The sequence below is a fragment of the Capra hircus genome, chromosome 7, assembly GCF_001704415.2.
Source record: "Capra hircus breed San Clemente chromosome 7, ASM170441v1, whole genome shotgun sequence".
NCBI classification, from domain to species: Eukaryota; Metazoa; Chordata; class Mammalia; order Artiodactyla; family Bovidae; genus Capra; species Capra hircus.
In genome coordinates, this window is record NC_030814.1 from 16,835,930 (window position 1) to 16,854,956 (window position 19,027).

At 40.9% G+C, this 19,027-nt stretch overlaps 1 protein-coding gene across 2 annotated transcripts in view; it reads left to right on the plus strand.

Moving 5' to 3' along the window:
* The window catches only part of KIAA0825 (KIAA0825 ortholog), a 397,136-nt gene that overhangs the window by 195,067 nt on the left and 183,042 nt on the right, over positions 1–19,027 (plus strand). The window contains exon 20 of one of the 2 annotated variants that reach the window (XM_018050038.1): positions 11,983–12,568. The exons of the other annotated variant lie outside the window; for it this stretch is intronic. Within the exon in view, the coding sequence (XP_017905527.1) occupies positions 11,983–12,016 (34 nt within the window). The 3' untranslated portion in view covers positions 12,017–12,568. Of the gene's footprint in view, positions 1–11,982; positions 12,569–19,027 lie in introns of those variants that run through there. 2 annotated transcript variants of the gene reach the window in all.

Below are 19,027 nucleotides of genomic sequence, written 5' to 3' on the forward strand. Positions count from 1 at the left end.
TCTCTCAGCAGGCTTTCCACCTGGCAGGCAAGGTGGTAAGGGCTAGGGCGTAGTTCAGAGTGTACCCTATTAATGCACAAGTCCTCACAGGTGCTCCTATCTTGTCTCAGGGTTGCTTGGAGAGGTGGGAGGAGAGACCAGGTCTTCTGTTGAACCTATGGCTACATAATGTTTGTTGTTATTTAGTTGCTAAGTCATGCCTGATTCTTTTGGAGCCCTATGGACTGTAGCCCGCCAGGCTCCTCTGTCCATGGGATTTCCCAGGCAAGAATACTGGAGTGGGTTGCCATTTCCTTCTCCAGGGGATCTTCCTGACCCAGGGATCAAACCCAGGTCTCCTGCGTTGGCAGGTAGATTCTTTACCACTGAGCCGCTGGGGAAGCCCCACAGTATTAACTGACTATCTGGAAACAAACTGGGAAAGATAAATCATTGTCCCCCTGATACTCGGGACGTTTTGAGTTTATGTAGATTTAGCCGTATTGTGTTTTACTAAGTTTTGCAGTTGTGAATTGCCTGCTGCCAATGCACTAAATGGTACTGTAAGGGCAACACATCCTTCAAAACTTACTCTATTTGCTCTATATAATATTCACTTTTCAGTGGATTTGTGTTTTACCCCACATTGCATATTATTTTTGTTTAACAAATTTAGGTATACCTCAATTAGGCTGATAGCTATTAAACTCTATTTCCCTGAGATATTATGTACAGGAATGTGTGGAGAAAAAGAAATCTCACAAATTTAGCCAGAAGTAGTAACAGGTCAAAACAGTGCTCTTGGAAAAGGGTCATGAATTTTGAACGGGAACAGCTAGATTCTGTTTCTTAGATTCTTATAAAAATGGCATGAAAAGCATTCTATTTTAAGGTACCACATACCACAAGCTACAATGAATACAATGAATATAACTGAGCTGCCTTAGGAGAATGAAAGACATCTGAGAGTTTTTAATCTCTTTTAGCACTTTCCCATTTATTTTAAGAATGTTATTTATGAGACCTGATTAATATTGAATTGGTAAGGAAGATTTTTTTCCCATTATTTTCTCTGAGAGACTCGTTTGGATTTATCTGAAATGCCAATTTAAAAAACAAATAGTGCATTGAATTTTTTACAGCGTTGTTATTTGAAATTACATATTTGAAAATGAGATCACAGAGTATTGAACTTTAAAAATGAGGATTATAGATACTATCCTATATCCAAAAAGTGATACTTTGTACCTATGATCTTTGCTGGTAGGCAGAGCCAAAGACAAAAACCTAGAGCAACTTAGCTGAATATGCTTTTTTTTTCTCCCCTAGAGTTACTAAACAGTCAGTTACTTATTCTTCTTTTTCTCTCTTTAATTGGTAATAAATTTATACTAACCCATCTCTATACTATGGTTGAGTTCATACATGGTGCTGCAAATGTTGTCTGGGGACATAATCTTACAAAGAAATGCAACTCAAATCCACAGGCTTGAAAAAAGTCGAGGGGGGAATCCTTTCTATTTACCTCCTAAACTCCTTTGTCCCTGGCCTTCAAATTCAACATCATAAGCAGACCGTCTGTGGACTTATTCTCTCAAGATTTGATTACCCCGAGTAGACGGGACCTCCCTCATCTCCAGAGCAGGATGGAGGTGGGAAAACAGGATTCCTGGCTTCTCGGGCCAGAGCTGTTGTGAGCTGACCTTAGGAAAGTGATCTCAACTATTCGGCTGTGGATTTTCTCATCCTTCAGTCAGTTCAGTTCAGTTGCTCAGTCGTGTCCGACTCTGTGACCCCATGGACCACAGCACGCCAGGCCTCCCTGTCCATCACCAACTCCTGGAGTTCACTCACACTCATGTGCATTGAGTTGGTGATACCATCCAGCCATCTTATCCTCTGTTGTCCCCTTCTCCTCCTGCCCCTAATCCCTCCCAGCATCAGGGTCTTTTCAAATGAGTCAGCTCTTCACATCAGGTGACCAAAGAGTTTCAGCTTCAACATCAGTCCTTCCAATGAACACTCAGGACTGATCTCCTTTAGGATGGACTGGTTGGATCTCCTTGCAGTCCAAGGGACTCTCAAGAGTCTTCTCCAATACCACAGTTCAGAAGCATCAATTCTTTGGCACTCAGCTTTCTTCACAGTCCAACTCTCGCATCCATACATGACCACTGGAAAAACCATAGCCTTGACTAGACAGACCTTTGTTGGAAAAGTATTGTCTCTTCTTTTTAATATGCTGTCTAGTCTGGTCATAACTTTCCTTCCAAGGAGTAAGCATCTTTTAATTTCATGGTTGCAGTTACCATCTGCAGTGATTTTGGAGCTCAAAAAAATAAAGTCAGCCACTGTCTCCACAGTCAAGAGAATGTCAAAGGAAGATGTGCATTGGTTTTGAAAGTTGAAAAGACAATACATACTTAGAGAAGTAGTAGCATTGGCACAAAGCGGTGTTAGTGTCTGACCAGGCACCAGTGAAGGTCATTTGGGATTAGTAGGGAGTTGGAGGTGGGAGGTGGTCCAGACAGGTTATACCTGAAGTTATGTCCATGGAGGTTATGTAAACTCCAGGCCTAGACCAATCATGAGGGTCAGAACAAGTGTCAGGTCAGAGGGCAGGCAGCATGGCCACGGGTGTTTAAGATACACAGTGAAAACGCGAGCAAGGAGGAGAGTCCAGGACCAGGTGAGGCTCGTAGTGGGTAAAGATCAAGGGATGAGCCCCAGAGGGGTGATTCAGGTACACGAAAGAGGAGATACGGTGGTGCCGATAATATGTGTATCTGAGACAACACTGACCTGTGTTCCACAGGCGGACTCTGTGCTGACTGCAGCATCAGAAAGAACCCTGCAATGGCTGGCTGCTTGAGTCCTTGCCTAGGAATGGCCTTCTGCTCACTCTTAACCCTCATCTCAAAACAGGTCTCTCCAATTCCTGGTGTTCGAGGTTCATTGCCTTTCCTGCCCTTTGGATTCTCCAAGCTCTTCCCTGTTTTAGAGTCTGGGTACTTGTAATTCTCTCAGCAGCTTCCGTGGCTGGTGCCGTCTTGTCTATCTGGGCACGTGTTACCTCCTCAGAGAGGTCTTGGCTCATCACCTGTCTCAAGTGATCCTCCAAGTCTGTGTTACTGTGGTTTCTCAGTTGAGTTATCACCACCTGAAATCATAGTTTCTGTTTATTGTCGCTTAAGTCCTGCTCACCCCCACATCCCCCTACCCCTGCCTCTGCAGTGGAAAGGAAAACCCGTGAGAATAGGGCCTTGTCTGTCTTAACTCCAGCTGTGTCTTCAGGGCCTAGAATAGCCCTTGGGCACATAGCAGGCTCTGAGTTATATCTGTTGAATTAATTAACGAGCAAATGAGGAATAAGCATGCAGAGAAAAAGTCAGCCCTTGACAGATGAATACAGAGTAGGTATTCTCTGAAGGTGGTGTTTGATCAATAGGCATGTTGGAATATGAAGTGTGTCCTGCAAAATCTCAAGTAAAAAGTTATCTATGTGCATATTCATTCATTTGGATGAAAAGCAGGTTAATTAAGCTTTGTATGTTTAAAATGCCTGGTTTTTTTATGTGAAGTTCAGCTCAGATTAAAAGCACAGAACACTGGTCTTTAATTAATTGATCCAATTCAAGTCATAATCTCTTTAGCAACAAAGTCTGTTCTTTACTCCAAGATTCAGATTCAGAAGTCTTTTAATTTTGGGGTGGTAGGGTCTGTATCTGTTCAATGATAGTCATGTTGAAAAATGTAAGATGGAGTTAGCTGACAAAAATATCTAACCAAACCTTTGTAAATTTGTGATTTTCAAGGCATTTAAAGAAATAGGTAGTAGCTGAGACCTCAGAAAAGAGATCCTGAATATGTATGATGATATATGTTTTTCAACTTAGAAGGTTTGCCATTGTGGAAAATAAAGACTCCTTAGAGGTTAAGAAAATCAACATATATATCAGTTCTACAGCTTTACCTTTAATGCCCTATAAGACTAAGTACAGTGATTGTACATTGATCTTTTGAAATAATAAAGGTGCTTTTCACAGTTTCTTACTGTTACTTTCCTGCTTTCTTTCTCACCCACTTTAAAATAAATCCAGACTGTCGAATGAGAAGGTGATTGCATTTGCAAGAGAGCTCACCAAAAGGAACACTCTATATTCCTTCCTTCGTGGCGAATCTCCAGATTGCCATTTTGATATTGTTTTCTTTGCCGCTGGAACAAATTTATGTCGCTTCTTTTCTCTTTACCTTATTTATTCCAAACTAATTCGCAAGAATTGTGGTGTCGAAAATAACCTGGGAAGACAGTGGAACGCTCTGCTATTTTAACCATCTAAATATACTGCATATGAGTTTGGCTTCGAGTTGAGCAAACACAATTAAATGTGATGGCAGAAACAGCAGAAGGGGTGGTGGTGGCAGATTTCTGGCTATCACTGGGAGGCCTTTCCAGGTGGACAATAGCCATACATCTGAGCGGAAAGGGAGATGAGAAGACACGTTTTAAAAGAGCCACGGATCTGTGGAGTTGATTGCTTGCTCTTAATAATAATGATTGTTGAAGTGCTTCTCAGCTGTCTTGGATTATCCTGTGTGTGCCCTGTGGTGTGTAGAGGGTAGGAAATACTGTCTCTGGCTTTGAACAACACACGCGGCACTCTCCAATGACTGTTCTCAGGCGGAGCCGCCGTTAGCACAATGTTTATGGCTGCTCACAGCAGTAAATTCCTGACGCAGCAGCCGGCTGCCTGGTTATGGAGAGGTGGGTTTAAGGGAAAGAGGAAGCTGATTTTACGAATATACACCTCTGAGCCATCACATCCATCGCATATGCCATGGTATTCCTATGTGGTCTTTTTTTCCCCAAGCTCTCATTCCCTGGAAAACCCTTTCTTTCCCACCTCCACTCAAATACCCCAAGCTCTGACTCTACCTACCATCACCATCTTCCCTAACAGGAGCAGGCTTCCCTTCCATTTTTAATTCCCGAAGCAGCATGTTTTTGGGACAGAGATTGTCTACAATGTCTTTGCAATACCGAAATTTAACGTTCTGATCCTCAGCATTTTCAGGGCTTAGGGCTTTGGTACGTGACTCAAACAAACCCGTCAATGTGCATTGTTTCCTGAGTGGTAACTTGTATATGCATGTAGTACTTTCACAGACATCTCCCCTTTTGATCCTCATTACTACTAGGTAATGAGAGACAGGTACTTGTGAGGGTCCAAAATGATGTGCCCAAGATCACAGACATTAACTAGCATCTGGAAGGCAAAATAAAGGCTTCTGATTCTGTATCTGGTACTTTATCTACAATATTGCACCGTATTCCTGGTCAGTTTCTTCTAGCTTTATTGAGATGTTGTTGACATGTAGCTCTGTGTAAGTTTAGTAAGGTGTACAGGGTGTTGATTTGGTACACTTATATATTGCAGAATGGTTACAATGCTAACTAATACCTCTGTCAGCTCACATAATTACTATTTCTTTTTTTTGGTGAGAACATGTCAGATCTACTCAGCAACTTTCAAGTATATGATAGAGTAGTATTAACTGTAATCACCATGAGGTACACTAGTCTCATAACTGCAGATTTGTACCTGTAGGTCAAAATGTGTGTTTGGTTTTTTTTTTTATTACTCCTATATGCACTATATAAGTACTAGTGACAAACAGAAGACACTTGCCAGTTACACAGACATTTAATTATAACCTTATAAAGGACACACTGTGTTACCCTTATTACCCTGATAAGGAATCTAAGGCACACAGCTATGAGCTCTAGGCGATGGTGTTCAGATTCTGGCTCACGCTCCACGTTCTTAACCACTTCTATTAATTTTCTAGAGTTTTGCTTATGTCCATGGAATTCTCCAGGCCAGAATGAAAGTGGGTAGTCTTTCCCTTCTCCAGGGGATCTTCCTTACCCAGGGATTGAACCCAGGTCTCCCACACTGCAGGTGGATTCTTTACTAGCTGAGCCACAAGGGAAGCCCAAGAATACTGGAATGCATAGCCTATCCCTTCTCGAGCGGATCTTCCTGACCCAGGAATCAAACCTGGGTCTCCTGCATTGCAGGCGGACCCTTTGCCAACTGACCTATCAGGGAAGCCCTTGCTTATATTACTCCTTCAAATGTTGAAGGGTGTCCTTGAGTGCTAGTCCACCATATTTTTAGTTCCTTGGGAATTTCCAGTTTGGTTATCACAATACTTATCTCCCCTCTTCAACTCTTATATCCCTCTCAGCAACTGCCCTGCCGTCACCTATTTACCAAGAAAAATAAAATAACCTGAAATGAACCTCCCAGCTTTTCTTCCTAAACTTCGTTTTTGTTTGTTATCTCCAATCCTTTGCCTTGGAGGAGGAAAGCCCTCTTCTCATTAAAACTTGAAAAGTAAGTTGGCTGCATTTAGGTTGTAGAGGGTCTGAGGTCTGAGAACTTTGGACTTGAACCACTGGACTTGAAGGAATCATCAAAGCCTGTAAGTAAAGGAGTGATAGGAAACATAAAGCTACTTTAGGACATTAATAATAAATGTGGTGGAGGGGTAGGATAATTTAAAAGAAGGAAGACCAGATTAGAGACTACTGCTAGAGATTGAGGAGATTATATAAAAGACATTCCCAAGGAAGCTTGGGGGCCCAGCTAAATCTATTCCTAATATTCATAAAGATAGCTCTGATACTTTCTCTTTGAAGACAGTGTGGCCTAGGTATTTATAGAAAGGTGCCATGCTTATTTCTTCAAACTGAGTGTGTCAGTTCAAATCCTCCAAGCAGGGGTTAGAGGTCCCTGAGGTTTAACAGAAAAAATGCGCAAGGAGGATAAAGAGGAGAAAACCCAGTTGCTGATCTGATACCTGTGAAAGGAGGGGGGGGCAGGGGGAAGATTAGGTGGGAAGAGCCTCAGATAACAGAGTGGTTCTCAGAAAGTGTTGACAAGGCCAAGGAAGACTCCTTGAGCTTAAGTCACACAGTGGAAGAGCCCCATGTCCTGCAAGAATGGGCTGGTAGTATAAATCCGCTGTGCTCAGACACGGACTGAGACCCGCTTGGGAGAAGCATGGCCTGAGCGCCAATGCCGCAGTAGATGCAGAGAAGTGACCGCGAAGGCCCTCACTTCCCATGCTGGCTGCAGCAGGAGGTGAGAGTGGTGCATTTCCAAGGCTTCCACAGTGGGGCTGCCAAGAGTGATTCTGTTACATGTGGAGAGATTGTGTGTGTGTGTGTGTATTATGTAAGTTAACAAGGATGAGATTTAAATAAAGCACTCTATATTACTTCAACGAGGTAGAAAACAGACAACCTAAATAAATACGTTAAATGCTATTGACAGAAATGCAGAATTGGCAACATTTTGATGAAAGGAAGGTATAATAATTTTCTCAAAAGCAGCCATGGGAGAATTTTTTGCTTGTCAAGTTGAACCAAAATTCACTTTGTAATGAATTTTCTCCTACCTAATTATGCATTCACATACTGGCACTTTGGGGTTCTTGCAACAGATCAAAAGCTATTAAAAACTTGCTTGAATGGAGTAAATTCTTTTTTCAATAACTATTCTTTAAATCTCTCCCCTGTCAAATTCTGTTCAGACCCCAAAGCCTCTGTGATGTTTTTCTGCAAAAAAGTTTCAGCATAGTTTCTACCAGGAGCAGCTGTCATAGGCCCATTGATTCAGTTTGGCTGTAGATGAAAAGAACATTGACTGCTTTTAGGCTTATTGGTTAGCGCTGAATATCTCTGTTTATTTTGTTGCAGTATCAACATAGAGAGAGGAAATTATCTCTTTGAAGATATGTTTATTATGACATAATTATGAGAGAAATTTAGATCTCTATTAAACATAATTAGTGTAAACAAATCTGAACAGCTAATAAAATTGTTCACTTTATATAATATTTTATATCACTATAGTAACATTATTATAATATATTTGTAATGTGTTGTATGCAAAATTAGTTAGGATACCAATAGTGCTTTCTTATACTGTAAATGAAAATCTCACCTTTAAGTACCTTAGGGGTGTAACTCTGAATTTTATTTTTCCATAATACAAGATCTGGAGAAAAAATTAAATCAAGATGTTTTTGCACCCACAATATTTGTATTAATATAAGTTTGAAATTTATTTTGTAATAAACTATAAGCAATACACGTATGTGATTTCAAATGGCCCAGGAATTTAAGACATAAAATTTGAAAGGTCCTCTTCCCAGCTCCTCAATTACACAGGTTCCACTGTACTTGCAGCCATTTGAACCTTTTCTGGTTTTATTTCTTTTGATTAATAAATCTAAGTGACAGGTTACACCCCTAATTTTTTTTTAATCTATCAGCTTAATAAGAATGGGCTCCTTGCAATAGAGGATTTAACTGATACTACCTCTTCCCCTTCCCTACAAGCTCTGCTAATAAAATTTTCACTTTAGTTCTTGTACTGCTCTCCTTTATGTGATATAATAGAGCCTGTATTTTAGGAGAGGGCAATGGCATCCCACTCCGGTACTCTTGCCTGGAAAATCCCATGGATGGAGGAGCCTGGTGGGCTGTAGTCCATGGGGTCGCTAAGAGTCAGACATGACTGAGTGACTTCACTTTCACTTTTCATGCATTGGAGAAGGAAATGGCAACCCACTCCAGTGTTCTTGCCTGGAGAATCCCAGGGACGGGGGAGCCTGGTGGGCTGCCGTCTATGAGTTGCACAGAGTCGGACATGACTGAAGCGACTTAGCAACAGCAGCAGCAGAGCCTGTATTTTAAAATCAGTTTATATTTTTTTTATTTTAAAAATTTTACATAAAGTTCACTCTTTTTGGTATACAATTCTGAGTTTTGACAAATAAGCATGAAGTTATTTAATAGCACAATCAAAATACAGAAAATCCCATTTCTCAAAAAATTCCCCTGTGCTGACCCCTTCCAATTTCAGTTCCTTCCCCATCCCAATCCCTGGTAACCACTGATCTGCTCTGGTCTCTATAGTTCTGTTTGTTTTTTTTTCTTTCAAGCTTGTCACTGTAAGAGATTTATACAGTATGTCACCTTCCCAGTCTGGCTTCTCAGCATTATGCGTTTGAGATTCTTGCGCTCGCTTGTTCTTCCTCTGGAATAGCAGTCCATTGCCTGAAGTTTGCACTGTCTGTTGATCAGCGTACCTGTTAAAGGACCTTTGGGTTGTTTCCAATATTTGGTGATTGTGAATAAAGCCTCTGTAACCTTTCATGTACAGGTTTTGCATGAATCTAGGTTTTTTTTTTATTTCACTTGGACAATACCTAAGCATGAGAGTGCTAGGTTGCATGGTACAGTTATGTTTGACTTTATAAAGACATGACATCCTTCTGTATTTTATACTGCCTACAAGAAATCTGATGGCTGATCAGTTCTTCTCCTTTTCATATCCCTGTTGTGTCAACGCTTTCTTGCTGTTATTAAATAACTCCTCCTCACCAGCTACCCCTGGTCATTCTGAAATGAGATTGTGTCCATGTGTGAATCTTTGGTTTTTCATAGCACCTTCAATATTGTGATCTCCTTCAGATTCAAAGTTTTTTTTTTTCCTATTATTGATTATTCTCTTGGCTCCCATCCCCAGTTACATCTATATCCCTTTCTGGAATTCGTGTAAAGACGGGTGTTCTGACTTACTCTTCCTCAGATACTAGTAGAGGCTTCTTAGACATTGTCTCCTCATCCTCCAACTCTATATATCCTTCCCACCTCTTTTTTTTAAACTAAATCATTCAGTTCAATGACTTTAAGGGATTATCTTAGGTCCCGAGATCAGATACCTTCAGGGGCTGCACAAATAAAACCAAAATGTAAAGGCAAGGTATAATACAATAAAGGAAGATGAGAGCATACCTAGATAAAAACATCCAAATTCTTTTTTTTTTTTTTTTATTGTTGTGTTAGCTAAATAATGGGCTTCCCTCATAGCTCAGTTGGTAAAGAATCCACCTGCAATGCGGGAGACCTGGGTTCGATCCCTGGGTTGGGAAGATCCCCTGGAGAAGGGAAAGGCTACCCACTCCAATATTCTGGCCTGGAGAATTCCACAGACTGTATAGTCCAAGGGATTGCAAAGGGACATGACTGAGTGACTTTCACTTTCACTAGCTAAATGACATGTCATCAGAATGGACTAGGTCCACCAATATGAACCTCTACATCTATGGCACTAATTCGTCTGTAGCTTCAGTTCTAATTGTTCAGTAAGATTCCAGATCACATACACTTGGTTTTTTCACTGTAAGGATATTTTAATGTAGTAACTCATATCATAAAGAAGTCCTAACATCGTAATTATCTTCATCAGGTAAATTCCTCTTTAGAGTTTGGTGATTTCTGTTCATAGAACTTTTTTTTCCTGCCCTCAGCTTAGAAACCTTGAATTACTTTGCAAAATTCCCATCTCCTTTCATCTGTATTCCGTTACACACCGCATGCCTCCGAGTTTTCCCTCTGAACTTTTCTTAGAGCCACTGGTTTTTTCTCTTAATGCTCCTCTGCTCAAAATCCAGTGCCCTCATCTCCTGATCCTTAGATGTCCTGCCTTCACTTCTTATCCATTTATGTCTGCTGCATTAATATGTTTTTTTCCTTAAACTTTTCCTTTGTTATTGAAAACAACATTAACATTTTAAAATACAGAAATAGTATGTTTATAATCTAAGTTCACCACTCAGATTCAGTCCTTCATTTTTCCAAGTCCTTTTTCTATGTACACAACACACTTCCTTTTTCCCAGCCACAATGAGGAAGGAATCCATCTAAAGTTGTAGGTTCTAAATTCTTCACAAAACTATTTTTGTCATTCATCAATTTTTATTTTTAATGGGGCTTCCCTGGTGGCTCAGACAGTAAAGATTCTGTCTGCAGTGTAGGAGATCTTGTTTCAATACCTGGATTGGGAAGATCCCCTGGAGAAAGGAATAGCTACCCACTCCAGTATTCTTGCTTGAAGACCTCCATGGACAGAGGAGCCTGGTGGGCTACAATTCATAGGGTTGCTAGCATTATATCAAATTAATGCAGCACAGTTTAGCCATTGCTCCATTGCTTCAGATCCTTGCTTTGTTTCCTTTTTCCATGTTATATCATTATGAGTGTGTAGATTACTTCTAATGCACATAGACAAAAGATAGAATAAAAAGATACCGGCAAACTTGTTTTACGAATTACCAGATATTCAAAGCGATAAGAAGCAGAGTGAAATACAAAAATTTTTCAACATCTTTTTTTTGCTGCTGCTTGTCTACTTGAAATTTACATTGGCTTCACATTGCCCGAAACTCCTCTAAGCCCCGATGTCAAGGCTTCCATCATCTAGTCCTCCCACTTACCAAATGCCTCCTTTATAGCAGAACCCACTGTTCCTTTAATCATTGCATGACAACCCGTGGTTCAAAATCTTCCTCTGCCACTTTATCTAAGCCTCCTTTTTCTTGTTTGTATATGTGAGATCTTAGCAGCGCTTTTCTTATTGAGTGCGCAGATCGAAAGGTTAACCTGTAGCAAGTATTTAGTACAAAGCCCGAAACATAGGAAATGTCCTATGAATATGAATTGTTCTTGTTTTTAGCTATTAATTTGTCCTCTTTGAGCAGACCAGAAAAGACATAGCCCAGACAAGCCTCCAGATAATTGCAAAGTAGAGGAAGGGAGGGCCAAGGACAAAAAGCCGTGATGTGATAAGAGCCGTCCAGAGCACTGTTTATTAATTGCTGGCTGTGTGATACATGGTCTGGGGTCAAGGCAAAGGATGAGCTCAGAAAGTTGATGTCTGACTGTTTATGGGCCAAAGGCAGGGAAGGCGTGGCCCAAAAAGGCCAGTATTTGACATTAATTCGGTGAACATTAACAACCTGCTGGGCACCAGATCCTGTGTTCAGCTGTGGATTTTGAATTACTCAGAAATCAGGATCTAGCCATGGGGTCTGTGTCGAGAGTATCAGTATCCATGATGAAACTGATGTGACATCTGCCCTCAGAGACAGAGACTCATCACTTCCTGACCAGGACTAAGGTTCACCTCCGGCCACTGATGGAGTGGAGGCGAGGCAACCCACGTGGTTGGAGGACAAGGACGTCTGTTCAGAAGCCAAGCGCATCTCATGTTACGGACAGCTACCCTTTTGCCCAGGCTTATCCCCTCTGCTTCCCTTGATCGTCATCCTCCAAGTCTTCCCTTCGAAAACCAGCTCAGGCCCGCCACCAAAGCCCTCTCCAGTTCTGTCGTTCTCAGAAATCCTCCAGCATTTACAAATGGTTAAACTTGTTGATGTTCAGTATGTGATACGTTGTGATGGTCGCCAATGTTTTCGGGCAGCTGTCTCCCCAGATATTCTTGTCAGCACTCAGACAGCGGACATCTCGAGCTCCCACTTGATACACGTCCAATAAAGCACACAGCATAAAAGCATAGGACTGTGCAGGTCATGCCTTTTGGCTTCCAGTCTAAATTTACTGTTTCGGAATGGTTTTTCCTTTTGTTTTTAGACCTTACTGAGGTAAGGAAAGGATGACCAGAAAAAGAGGCTTTGTTAACTCATTTGTTGAATATTTTACTAAACTGTTTTCAATTAAATATATGCTCACTAGAAGTCACACAATGGAGAAGATGATGGTACCCCACTCCAGTACTCTTGCCTGGAAAATCCCATGGACAGAGGAGCCTGGTAGGCTGCGGTCCATGGGGTTGCAAAGAGTCGGACACGACTGAGCGAATTCCCTTTCACTTTTCACTTTCATGCATTGGAGAAGGAAATGGCAACCCACTCCAGTGTTCTTGCCTGGAGAATCCCAGGGACCGGGGAGCCTGGTGGGCTGCTGTCTATGGGGTCACACAGAGTCGGACACGACTGAAGTGACTTAGCAGCAGCAGCAGAAGTCACACAATACAAATGTTGTGTAAAGTAAAAGTTAACTCATTGCTTGTTCACCCTCGTTTTGCATAGTGCCACTCACTTGAGGTAACAAATCTGTCCTCTTTTATTCTCATTTAAACCTTAAAATATCCTTTGAGCATTAAGTCATCATTCTGAATAGAATTTTAAAAGAAAAAAAAAATTACCAGGAATTTTAAAAGATGTCTAAATGCTACAATTTAGAAACAAAATAATAGATTAAAATATTCCAGTTTTCTGTTAAAAAAAAGCTTTCTAAGTCACAAAGACATGTGGGATTTAACAACCAACCTGGAAGCTAGTGGATCTCTTATTGTCAAATAATTGACAATTCTAGGTTAATGAATTAAAATCTATTAATAGTTAGAGTCCTAGGGTACAAAAGAATTGGTCTGGGCTGAGCAGATTTGTAAAGAAGTCAGTAAGCTGGTTAAAGGCTTGTTGTTGTTTGCCTGTCTCACTTGCCAAGAAAGTTCTTTTCATCAGAATTATGTCTTTGCCAGATTTGTTCATCTGGCTCAGCCTGAGCTAGTGATGAATATCCACTTGTCCATTTCAGCTAGTCAGGCCTGTAAAGGACTTAAAGAGTTAGGACTCCCTGGAAATAGATAACTTTGTATAAACAGCAGTTTGGGCTCTTGTTATTTTATTATACAGAGAATATACTTGCTAGCAGATGAAAGTAAAGAATTACATAACCCACAAAAACCACTGTGTTGATTATAAGAATGCTTCTATTTCATTATTTTGTCCAGCAAGACTTTGAGGAAGTAGATGGACCTCTGCCTGTTTGTTCATTTATCCATCCATCAAATAGTCACTAGGCACAGCAGATAAAGAAATTAGCCAGACACAGCCCTGGTTGTCAAGGAACTCAGAATCTAGTAGAGACAGACAGACTTGAAAAATCAGTGGCTAATGGGTACAACAGAGGTTCATGCAAGTGCAGTGGAAGGTGTCAGGGGAAGGGAGCGCTCACTCCACTGAATGCAGAAGCCGTCAGGAAATCCACCCAGGATATGGTGATACTTGAGCTGCATGGTGATGGTTGGACATGAGTCAGCCAGGGACCCAAGGTGAGCAGTGCTCATCCTGCTTATTTTGGCTAGAGTAATCAGTCTCTTCACAGAATTTTTCCCTTTTGAATCACTTCCGTTTGTAGCATATAAGCACAGCAAATCAATGTTAGACTGCTCAGAACAAAATCAGAGGCTGAATTGAGGGAGGGGTGGTGGAGGAGAAGGGGGCCGCCTGTCCTACTTCGGCCCACATATACCTGCTCAGTTGCTAAGTCGTGTCCAGCTCTTTGTGACCCCATAGACTGGGGCCTGCCAGGCTCCTCTGTGGGATTTCCCAGGCAAGAATACTAGAGTGGGTGGTCATTCCCTTCTCCAGGGGATCTTCTCTACCAGGGATTGAAACCGCGACTCTTGAACTAGCAAGCAGATTCTTTACCAATGAGCCACCAGGGAAGCCCATACTTTGGCCCATAACTCGGGAATATTGAAGGAGTTACAGATTCTTTTTTTTTTTTTTTCTGAATCCTTGGTCTCATCTGACCCTGAAGTTTTCAGGCGTGTGTAAGCAATTGCTGGGGCCAGTGTAATTCATAGATCAAATGGCCCTGTAGTATGTCACTAAAATTCTATTGGCCTTATAGGTATATGACTTGGATGGGATGTACTTTGGTGAGGGCACTCTTGGTGAGTGACTCTTCAGACGAGATGTGCTAGTTTAACACTGGCCTTGGTCAAGTAGGACAAGTGCCCCTAATTGGTGTTGCTGTTAATCTCTCGGTGTACTTACAGCTTGTTCAGAAGCTGGACAGTCTGTTCTTCGGTACTTGTTTCTCTCTGAACCGTAAGAGTTACCTGACAGTGGCAGGAATGCCCAGGAGAGGTTGTGATGTGATATGGTCTACTGTTCATGTTTATTACTCTGAACTGGCTGATCCGAGATGGACTCAAGCCACATCTCTAGACCCCAAGGAGTTTCTGAGGAAGAAACTAAGTGGAATTGTTTCCTAATTAAATGCTTACTTTTTCTCACTTAGCAAATTATCTAACAGGGAATTTAGGATTGACATTTGATTTTAGCAAAAGGACGTGTATGTCGGTGATAGATGCTTGTTCATAACAACTCCAAGAATGTGGATTAAATGTGTGACTTTAATGCATTTGTTGGAAATACTGTTATTTTTCACAAAGTAAAAGCATTCGTAATTTTGCTACAAGGAGGAATATTTGCTTCCTCTCACACATTTTATTTAATAATTTTACTTCTTTCAAGGCAAAACAGCACACAATTTGAAAATGAAATTTCCCCAAAGTGTTCAGTGTTGCTAATATGTTTTTCATTTTCTTCATTATGCTATAGTGGAATATTGCCATACTTTGAAATGTGCAACGTATCTCCCTGGAGGCAGCAGATGGTGTGACTAGTCTGTCTCTGGTAAAGGATTTATCATGAGAGATGGCATCTAGGGCTGAATGGGATGGGGGTCCTGCCCTCAGAGAGCACCGGCTCTCATCTTACTGTATCACTGCAACATTTTATAAGTTACTGTTTATAAATATGGGGGAAAAAAGCCTGCAAAAATGGAAAAGTTTTGGCAATTTTTAAGCTTCCTTTTTCTTAGTTTATATAAGAAAATACTTCATTTGGAAACTATTCATTTCCTCTATATTCATGTTTTTCTCACTGAATGCCTCACTAGAGGACCAGCTGACCCCTTGGGCAGGACATGATTTTAGAGGTGTTTTTATCCTAGTCTATGATCTGGTTTTCAGCTTTGAAAGTCTGGTAATGTGATTTCATAGAAATACTGGCTCATTAGTTCAGTTCAGTCACTCAGTCGTGTCTGACTCTTTGCAACCCCATGAGCCGCAGCACACCAGGCCTCCCTGTCCATCACCAGCTCCCAGAGTCTACCCAAACCCATGCCCACTGAGTCGGTGATGCCATCCAACCATCTCATCCTCTGTCTTCCCCTTCTCCTCCTTCCCTCAATCTTTCCCAGCACCAGAGTCTTTTCAATGAGTCAGCTCTTTGCATCAGGTGGCCAAATATTGGAGTTTCAGCTTCAGCATCAGTCCTTCCAATGAACACCCAGGACTGGTCTCTTTTAGGATAGACTGGTTGGATCTCCTTGCAGTCCAAGGGACTCTCAAGAGTCTTCTCCAACATCACAGTTCAAAAACATCAGTTCTTCAGTGCTTAGCTTTCTTTATAGTCCAACTCTCACATCCATACATGACCACTGGAAAAACCATAGCCTTGACTGGGTGGACCTTTGTTGGCAAAGTAATGTCTCTGCTTTTTAATATACTATCAGGTTGGTCATAACTTTTCTTCCAAGGAGTAAGTGTCTTTTAAAACTCATAGAAACTTATATAAAACTACTGCTCTGTCTTACCAATTTACAGTGAAAAATACAACTTGAAGCAGATCTATGCATTCTCTCCCTCAAGGTAAATTGACATCAGAATCCAGGTTATGACAAAAAAAATTTTTTTTGATGAGTAGGAGTGAACCATCTCTCCATGGGGCTATGCCTGCCATTAAGACCTAAAGCAGATATTGTGAGTCAGGTATCCTTTTTCTGAATTGTGCTAACAAGTTTTTATACTTTCTGGACATTTTTGGTCCTCTGCTGACTACTCTGTTTACATCATCTCTTTAAAGAAAACAAGGGAGATGCAGAAAAATTTCCCTCTACTCTCCTAGGTTTGATAGCTGGGTCTGTAAAATAAATAGAGAAAGACAGATTAATAGGGGAAAAGGTTCACAAATTTGTCTGTCTTTAATATTACTTGCATAGGTGTATTGCCAGGGAGAAAAAGTGAATACCCTCCAAAATGGTGAGATTTGAGAACTTTTATATCATCTTAACAGATGAAGCGGAGAAGGCAATGGCACCCCACTCCAGTACTCTTGCCTGGAAAATCCCATGGATGGAGAAGCCTGGTGGGCTGCAATCCATGGGGTCGCTAAGAGTCGGACACGACTGAGCGACTTCACTTTCATTTTTCACTTTCGTGCATTGGAGAAGGAAATGGCAACCCACTCCAGTGTTCTTGCCTGGAGAATCCCAGAGACGGGGGAGCCTGGTGGGCTGCCGTCTATGGGGTCGCACAGAGTCAGACACGACTGAAGTGACTTAGCAGCAGCAGCAGCAGTAACAGATGAAGGGGAGAAGGAATGTAGGCCACTTATGGGAGAGTAAAAGATTTTTAGGAAAGAAGAAACAGTTTTTAGAAGAATACTGTGAAGTGTGAGAGTTTGTGTGGCTGCCCAGGTGGCTTAAGGATAAAGATTCCACCTGCCAATGCAGGAGACACAGGAGATGTGAATTCAATCCCTGGGTTGGGAAGATCCCCAGGAGGAAGAAATGGCAACCCACTCCAGTATTCTTGCCTGGGAAAACCCATGGACAAAGAAGCCTGGCAGGCTACACAGTCCTTCGGGTTGCAAAAAGACAGACACAATTTAGCAACTAAATAACAATGTGATAGTGACATTATCAGACAAACCCAGATAGTTTGTCTGGGTGTGGTGTTAACCTCTAATCTCTTCTCCTGTGAGAAGAATCAGTCTTCCCAGGTTAATGATACGTCTGGGAAGGGGATTTATGGCAATTGAGTTCCTTTTGGAGAATCTGTCTTTAGACAGATAGGAGAGTTCAGAGAACTCTCCCTGTATGGGCTGTGTTTCAGATATCTTCAGCTCAAAATAATCAATACACCAAAGCAGCATACTTTGAGGTGCCTGTCCTGAACTCCTTCAACAGTGCATAAGTACTTAACTCCCAAATAGAATATAGTTTTATCATGAGTGAAAACTCCAGGAGAGTGTTTTGTTTTGTTTTGTTTTTTCTGTAAGTAAAAGTGAAGTTGCTTAGTTGTGTCCGACTCTTTGCGATCCCATGGACTGTAGCTTACTAGACTCCTCCGTCCATGGAATTTTTCAGGCAAGAATACTAGAGTGGGTTGCCATTCCCTTCTCCAAGGGATCTTCCCAACCCAGGGATCAAACCCAGATCTCCCACATTGCACGCAGACACTTTACCATCTGAGCCATCAGGGAAGCCCTTTTTTCTGTAAGGCTGAGACCAATTAGCAATGTCTGCCACAGACAGGAGAGGAGCGTGATGGCTTTTGTAATGCACATTTGTTCATTGTGGCTTAAGTCTGAACTTTATTTATGCAATCAAATAATTCTCTGATTCATATTTAAGAACAGCACTCTGCACCCTTGGAAATTATTTGAGAACATGCTTTGAAAGCTGGAAGACCTCTTAACTTTCTCATTTTATAATTTAGAAAATATTTGTCTTGTGGGCCTTACTGAAGACATGGAACTAGTAGGTAGCAGAACACCAACTTAAGCCCAGGGTTTCTGTCTCATGGTCCAGCATATTTTCTTATAAACTGAAATAATAGATCTAAGAACCCTAAAGACTGATGACTTTATTTTCCAGCTTAGTTTGAGAAATCTCTTTTCCTTGGTATGATTAAGTTTTTTATGCTTTTAGATTAGCAAAATGAGCATGAGGATTATTATACAGTGCAGTAATACTTAATCATGGACACATGTTATTAAGTTGCTTGGGAAGAATATTAAAAAAAAAAACAACCAAAGAATTTCTTAGGAGAGGCACAGTCATTCATTGGTACTTTTTAAAAGTTTTCCATGAGATTTAACTTTGCAGCCAAAATAGAAACAATTGATACAATAATTTGAAAACTTGTTGAAATAATCAAATACTACATGAGTGCTGAAAAGTCATTGTGACATTGTTAAGTTCTTGAAGGAATCAATATTTTTATCAGCCAAAAACATTCCTTCCAAATAAATATCACCACATTACAAGATTAGTACACCACTAAATATCTTTTATTCCATAATTTTTAGTACAGGCATCAAATAAGCAATTGGAGAAGTAGCAGTGATTGTGATAAAAATATAAAAGTCAGAAAATGGTGACTGGCAGAATGGAAACTTGTGATTTTTAGCTGCCCACTTATTGATGGTACTGAGAATTTTTTTAGTCTTTCTGTCACTAAATTAAAACTAAACATTGTATAAAATACGTAAACTGTGGAAGGGAATGCTGGTACAAAATCTAGAT